This window comes from Acomys minous (genome assembly GCF_964271855.1).
Source record: "Acomys minous genome assembly, chromosome: 8".
NCBI classification, from domain to species: Eukaryota; Metazoa; Chordata; class Mammalia; order Rodentia; family Muridae; genus Acomys; species Acomys minous.
In genome coordinates, this window is record NC_140489.1 from 41936021 (window position 1) to 41944271 (window position 8251).

The window sequence follows — 8251 nt, forward strand, 5'->3', positions numbered from 1 at the left end:
CCTAGGAAACGGATCCCCTCTCCAGCTGTGAATATCTCCCCCCTCCCCTGTATACACTTAAAAGGAAGGAAGAGTGGAACCACAGGCTGCTTGCTGTGGAGGGAGGGTTTCAAATGGCCACAGAGACTCAGGCGGGCTTCCTGTGAGCCGCTTCCTTTAGGCTGATCCTGATCCCAAACCAAGGTGAAAGGACAGGAAGAGAGGACTTTTCCTCCACCAGGCCCCAGATCCCTGATAACCCACCGACCATCTCCGTGCTAAAATATGTTATAAAACTGAGGCCACTGTGAGCTGAGAGCAATGCATCAGTTCACACAGGACGAGCTTATGGGTCTCAGCCATAAGGCACGAGGCAGATGGAAACTTCTACACGCTTCACTGAGATACTAAAAGTCCCCTCAAAGAATTAAGTTGTGACAACAGTATTGGAAGGATCATGCTTTAAAATAGTTTATACCCAAATTTGTCTTTTCAGGACATACTTCAAAATGATTATATTTGCACTTGAATTTCTTATTTTAAAAACATAGCAATCTTTTACTGAATTTCCTATTCAATAGTTAAAAGCTAGGAACACTTTTCTTCTTATTTACCACCCTAGAAAAGTGAAAGTACAAAATTTAAGCCCCAGAGTAATCCACACCACACACACACCACACACACACACACACACACACACACACACACAGAGAGAGAGAGAGAGAGAGAGAGAGAGAGAGAGAGAGAGAGAGAGAGATTATTATTGGCTGGTTTTCTTAGCATTTTTCTTTGTGACTAGCACGAAAGAGTAGAGAAAGTGTAGAGTAGAGCATTTTTCTTACGTGCCTAGTGGTGATTTTTTTTAAAAAATGGAAATCTATGCAGCTACACTACACTTAAAAATGATCCTCATGAAAAGTTGAGCAAAGTTTAGGCAAACATGTTTAGAAAAAGTTTCTGGCCTCAAGGTCCGGAGGTATTTCCCCAGGATTACACAGTTGCTTCGAGGTGGGAAGGCGCTGCCACTAAATTGATGCACAGGTTCTCCTCAGGAGCCTAGCACTGCCCTGTTACTGAGTTACCTGGTACCTTCCAGGCCCGTATCTATCTCTGACTTGAGGCTAAGCCAGGCCTCTCTGAACTTGGGCTGTGCCCCAACCCCCGCCGCTCAGCTAGATGTCCCCACAATTTCCTACCTGCATAGTGGTCAAACACAGTGGGCACATATTCCTCTGGGAAGGCGTCGTTGGCGTAGCTCATCAGCAGGCAGGTCTTCCCCACCGCGCCATCGCCGACCACCACACACTTCAGGATTCTGTTCTCTTCGCTCCCACCGCAGCCACAGCTGCTGTCAGCCCCTTCTCTGCAGCTCATGTTGGCGGCGGCTCTAGCAGCTGCTGCTGTTGCATGGAGCGGTGGGACTGGCCGCAGGCTGGAGCTCAGGCAGCCTGACTGTGGCTGGCCCGGCTCTCCCAAGCACAGCCCAGATGCACACAAGCCCCGCTGCTCACCATGCTGGAGGAGAAAGGTAACGCACTCTTGGGAGGATGAAAAAAGGTCTGTCCCTTTCTCCCACTGGCTGGAATTAAGGAACTCTAATTTCCACAGACTTCCCGGGACTTCCTGGCAGTCTAGAAATTCCAGCAGGCTGTGAGAATCTCACTCTGCCCTCCCCAGCCTGGCTGATGACACGGTGGGATTTGGGTCACTCCTGCCCCGTTTGCCACCACACAGCTAACATGGAGGAGAGCAGGGCTTTTAAATGGAGTTTCCCCCCTCGCTTCCTCCAGCCTTCCGAGTGTCAGGAAATCGTGGGTTTCCTGCTGCATTCCATATTAGGATCAGTGGGCCGGGAAGGCGGCAACAACGGGGCTCTGTGCGTGTGTTTGTACTTCTGAGGAACCAGGCCAGGACGCTGAGTGAGAAAACACTAGGGGTCCCGTAGCCGGCTTAAGCTGTCAGACTTCCTGCTTTATCCCCGTGCTAGCCCGGCTGCTGGCTTGTGGCTGGGAAGCAGCCAAAGAAGAAAGGATGGAACCCGGGGAGTACTGTCTGCCACGGAAACAGGGGACTGGACTGAGCTGAGAGCTTGGGGGGAGCTGAGAGAACCACATCAGAGACTGCAGGCTAAGATATGACATCATCCCTCCCTCCCTGACTCACCAGTTCAAAGCAAATTGGAAACCGACAATTTATTGTTATTTTTTTTCTCTCGTTACTTAAACGAGAAACTCCAGCAGTTCTTTTTGGCAACACGGAAGGAAACCTTCCAGAGTCACGTGCTTTCGAAGAGGGGGAAACTTCGTGCAGGTTGTAGGTATACCAAGTGGGATCAACTTTATGAGTCCCTGTTTGAGCATAATGCTCAAATATGCATTTCCAGACCCCAAAACACCCTTTATAGCGTTTACATAGAGGAAATCAATCAGATATGGAGCATTTGGATGAATTTTCTTTTTACACTGGGCTCCGGCTTCAAACTTTCAGAAGTGAGAGGGTCTAGCCTGGCCTCTGGCTTGGTTAGGGTGTCTCTCTAACGCTGTTGTTTTGGCTGCTTCACTTTTTCTTTGAATCCTCACCCCCTGGGTCAGCCTGGACCTCCTCAATGACACAGGAGCATGGCAGCTAGTTAATCTGTTTGGTGCCTCAGAGTGAAGCTCCATTTGATTAACCGACTTGGTCTTGGAAATGTGACCCTGCAACTGATTTTGACAGGTGCGTTAAAGTAAAAGAACTTTGTTTTTGTATGAGGTTTTGAAGATTTCAGATTATCTAATGGCTTTGAGTAATTTTACTGTGGCCGGGTTGGGGAAAAGTCAGTGTTAAGTAACTGACTATCAACCTGTGTATATACAAATAATATGCACATATCAAGTAACAGAGTCCAACTTTCTTCTGTTTTGGGTTAGAGTAGCACTTGCTATGATGCTCAGAGCCCCTAATTCTTTTCTGTGAAAGAAGAGCATTTCAATTAGGTATATAGAATGTGTCAGGGATGTTATGTTGTCATAATAAAGAGTCCCCAAAGTTCAGTAATTTGAAGTAACACCTTCTTTCTTCTTCTTCTTCTTCTTCTTCTTCTTCTTCTTCTTCTTCTTCTTCTTCTTCTTCTTCTTCTTCTTCCTTTCTCTTTTCCTTTCTCCTCCTCTTCCTTCCTCTTCCTCCTCTTTCTCTTCCTTCTAGTTCTCTTCCTTTGCTTACTTTGTATCTCTTGTGTACACCAGTGTCCTCTTTATTCAGGTTTGAGGCCGATCGAACTGTCACACACACACACACACACACACTGAACACTGGCCGGTGAGAGGAAATGAGTGTGGAGAAGCTTTGCTTTTACGTCTTCTTTAGGAAGTGACTCCTCCGTTCACACTCCTTGGTCAGAACAAGTCACATGCTCATACTGGCTCGACGGAAGGGTCAGAAGCTCCATCCTACCCTGGGCTGGGAAGGAGGTGCCACACGCTGATGAGCAGCCTGAATCACAGTCAAAGATAACTTATTTGAGGCTGTACTTGGACCTTGAATGGATCGTATCACGCTGCATTTGAAGACTTGTATGGCTGCCTATCATTCGTGCAATTTTATTTTCAGTTAGTCTCTCTGAAGAACCGAGGTATGTGGAATAAAAATTGTACTTTAGAAACTTATGTTATACTTCTGCATAAAAGATTCTGAGGATGAAAGCAGTAGTCAAACAAATCTGTGCAGGCGAAGGAGTGATTGGAAATGCAAGCCCCCCTCCAAAAACAAAAAATCAAAGCCAAAACCTAAACCAAAACATCTGCTGCCTGGAAATGAACAGGATCACTGGCAGAGCACATGACGATGGGTGGTTGGCAGAATGGTGCACAGGGTGTGTCTCTTCCTGACCTTTAGGCTGAGATTGGGCATTGAAGACGGCACAGCACTCCATGCACAAGAGATCTGGAATATGGTTCCCAGCCTGGACAGCTAAGAGCCTGCATCTGACACTAAACATTCTGTGAATGTTTTAGGCTGGATTTGCTATTTCTATGTGTAACTGAAATCTTGCACCAGCACAGCTGGTTAAGTCTATTCTCACTGTCATGTTGACTCTGTAGTGAGACCTTTAAAACACTTCAAGAAGCTAGCTCTGTGTCTTTTAATTTGTGGATTGGTACTTCCGCCAGGTGGGAAGACATACACAAATGGCTCAGAGTTCGTAATAAAGTTGTTTTTAATCACCATTTATTGTCCCCTAAATTTAATAATTATAGAAGGAAGTTTGGAGCATTCTATTAAAAATAATTAAAAATTTTAATATTTCAGCCTGATTGTCAAGTGGATCACATTGTCTATGAAAATATTTAATTTTTAATATTAAAAACTTTAAACATTAGGACTGGCATGGAATCTGGGCCAGAGTGGGGCACTCCTGTAAGTCCAGTACTCAAGAGGTGGATCTCTGTGAATTCAAGGCAAACTGGTCTATATAGTTGGCTCCAAGCCACTCAGGGCTATACAGTCAGACCCTGTCTCTAACAAAATGAAACCCCAAAACAATAACAACAACAACAACAACAACAACAACAACAACAACAACAACAACAGTAACAAAGCTATCATGAACCTAAATCTTAAGAACAGTTCAGCATTGTTCTTACAGGCCCAGGAAATTACCAAGCCATGTATAGTTGGCCCAGGTAGAATGACCAGGAATGTGCTTCCATTCTAAATGTTTGTCTGTATGAGTTTGGAAGCGGTACGGAGACTGCTGTCTAACATGCTTTTAGGCAGATGTCTGTACTTTTGGGTCTTGAGCCATGTAGATGATTGACTGGTGGTTACATAGCCATTAATTATTTGGTTTACCTCACCACTAAGTTTATCCAAACTTAACAGTGCATGGTGAAATCTTGTTGGGTGATATTTTTTGCTTTTCCCAAAGACCTTAATTCACTGGCTCACTCTTGTTCTCTGTGCTTTGGTTTCACAGGAATTTCTGCAAATATCAGTTCAAACTCTCTCTCTCTCTCTCTCTCTCTCTCTCTCTCTCTCTCTCTCTCTCACACACACACACACACACACACACACTCCCACATAACTCTCTCACACGCGCACTCACACACACACTCTCTCCCCATACACATTCTCTCTCACACACGTTCACTCATATACATATGCACTTACACACACATGTACTCACACACATTTACATGCATTCACACACACATACATACATACACATACTCATACACACACTCACACACATATAAACATTCACACACATATAAACATTCACACACATACATAAACTCACACACATCCTCATACACACACACTCACTCACTATATCTTACATAAATTCTGACTCATCTGATTAAGTCTAGTTTTACTGTGACTTTAATAGAAGAATGAACCTTGACTTCTCTTATTTTCCATCCAGATGTTGCATAGGGAAGTAGCACAACTGGGTCAGATATTTTTATTCTGGGATAGTCTTTCTGTGGGAGAGTGTTTTTTCTCCAGGCTTAGGAATGTGCAGTGTGCTGACTCTGATGATATGAAGATGCCCAGAAGCCACCAGTCACCTGCAGCCCAGAGAAAGTCTTCTCAGAGGCTAAGTGGTGTCCAGCAGTGACGAGAATAATGTGAGCCGGGAAGGAGACACTGTGTAGTTCTAAGGGTTCTGACCCAAATATCTTCAAGACTGGTTAGGATGCTGACACTGAACAGAGTGTTCTAAGACTTGCTTGGACTGGAACTGCTCCTTCCCAAGGGGGATGAGTCATTTCCATCTGGGATGCTCATGTGTCTGTGTTCTTCATCATTTGAGTGCCTGCACCCAGCTTCCAGTTATTGCTGGTGTTGTGTACCATATCGTATCAGCCATACTTTTGGACACACACATGTATATATACATACATATATATATACACACATACATACACATATACATGTATATATATGCATGTAGATTTCTTGGATATGTATGTATGTATGTATGTATGTATATATATATATTTTTCTATCTGGGGGACTTTTCTTTTTTCCTCTAATCTCTTAATTTTGAGAGAAGTTCTGTCCATTGTAGATGAGGCAACATTTTTTCACTTTGTGTGATGAGATATGATTTTTTCCTTCTTTTTTTTTCACGTTAGATGGGTAATGTGCCCACATCGTAACAAGGTTTAATGGGCGGCACATATCACACAGAGGCGTGAATACCCAATCATCACACTTATGAACCAAAAAAGGATCTGAAATATGATTTTTTAAAAAACCCTCATTTTTATAAGGGGAAAATAAGCAACACACTAAATGGTTTGGTTTTCATACGCTTCACATAGACTCTTCTATTCACTCCAGTTTGCCCTTCCATGTCACAAGGAAGACGAGTCTTCCCTGCTGCCTCCATCTGTAAGCATCCGCGGCTGACTCCAGCCACAGCAATCTCAACTTGTTATTTAGAAGGTGGAGTCTTTGTGGTAATATATGGCCCCTCTCTAGGTAACAATATTTATTTCAATTACATTTTAATTATTATTATGTTTCCCAAATCTTTTTAACCCTCAGTCTCATTAAGGATGAAAGGGACTTTTATAATTGCCAAATCCAACTCCTCAAACAATAAATGCATTTTTCAAATGGCTTATGGGCCATGTCTTTTACATGAATACTATCGTTTGTCGTGAAAATAGCAGCAATTATGATTTACTGTATTTTAGTGTGTGAGTATGTTTGTGTTCGTGTATGGTGTATGCACACATGTGTGTATGTGTGCATATGGTCAAGAGCATATACATGGAGAACAGAAGAGGATGTCAACTTTCCTGCTCTAACACTCTCTGCCCTATTCCCATGATGCACTGTGTCTCACTGAGTCTGGAGCTAGGCTGGAAGCCAGAAAGCCCCAGTGACCCCACCCCATCCCTGTGCCCCATAGTCCTGATGTTCCAGGTGCATGCAATGCCTTGCTTTTCCCCACTGGTGATCTGGATTTTCCATCAAGGTGCCTTCTTCCTTCAGTTTAAGTATTCGGTGGGGATGGAGCCTGCCCTCCACACAAGCTTGGGCACATGCTCCTGCTTCAGCTAGTGAAAATCATGCCCATGCTTTTTTCTGGAGTCCCCAGGTGCTCTTTTCCCATGGATATCTCTCTCATGAAGGAGCACACAAGCTTGTTGAGGGCATCTCTGTCACCAGGAGGAAAGAGCTTGCCTGATGCTGGCAATGATGATAATTTAAACCGTCCACATTTTAACTCATCTAGTTCTTTCTCTAAATAGGAGGTTAAAAAAAAAAGATCATTATCCTTGTTTTTATGATTGGAAACATGTGGTGAAGTCACGTAATGAGGTTAGTGTAAACGGTTGGTTGAGGAGGCAGTGGCTCAAGGATTCTCAGTCTGCGAGGCGTGTGATTTGTTACTGCTATGCTGAAGAAACGCAGGTGAGAGTCAGAGAAAAATCCACTGCCATCACATCTGCAGAGCCTAGATGTGGTTCCAAGGTACCCTCGCCTTGTCTTCAGGGAGAGGTGACACTCTCCCTTTGATTTCAGTTGGGATGGATTTCCACTACTCACACTTAAGAGTGACCTCCCAAGGGCAATACATGTCCAGAAATAGGAAGTCCTGTGTTTTGCGCGTTGAAACCCTTCAGGCAGTGACGATTTGCTGAGCAAGTCTGGCCTTGTTAAAGCACTCTGAGTGTGGAGGGCTATCCCGGGCATCCATGGTTAGGTGCTGGAGCGAGTTTTCTCCTCAAATCCACTTTTGTGTATTTATGTGGTTAAGGCCTATATCTCAGTCATTGATACCATCGCTGGTATGGAATTCTGATAGATTATTGATAAATGTGAACCCTCCCTCAAATAAAACACATTAATGATAGAATATTGTCACAAAGACATTAACAAAAATCAAAGGAATAAAATTGGACCCAAAAACTAGGTTAAGTTAAAAGATACTGTCTTTATACAATGGTAGGGAATTGAGTCTGACTGATCCAGGCTACAAAGACGTAGTCTTCTGATCCTGGGCTGGTTCAATGCACAGGCCCTACCTGTGGCCCTCTCTATGTCTAGCCACCACTACCCGGACCCCTTGCCACGGTGGAACTCAGGTTTGCTTCTTCAGTCCACAGCAAGAGGGTGCCTGCTTCTACCCTGGGTAAGACAATGTGCTGTGATTTTGTTTTGTTTTGTTTTGTTTTTTGTTTGTTTCTGTTTTTTGTTTTTCGAGACAGGGTTTCTCTGTGTAGTCCTAGCTGTCCTGGGCCCACTTTGTAGACCAGTCTGTCCTTGAACCCAC

The 8251-nt window shown here is 44.0% G+C and overlaps 1 protein-coding gene across 2 annotated transcripts in view; it reads right to left on the reverse strand.

Moving 5' to 3' along the window:
• The window catches only part of RHOJ (ras homolog family member J), an 85663-nt gene extending 83680 nt beyond the window's left edge, over positions 1–1983 (reverse strand). The window contains exon 1 of one of the 2 annotated variants that reach the window (XM_084791638.1): positions 1176–1983. In XM_084791638.1, coding sequence (XP_084647764.1) covers positions 1176–1353 — 178 coding nt within the window. In that variant the 5' untranslated portion in view covers positions 1354–1983. The remainder of the gene's footprint in view (positions 1–1175) is intronic. The other variant, XM_084791637.1, reaches the window with a different exon arrangement.
• Positions 1984–8251: the final 6268 nt, after the last annotated feature.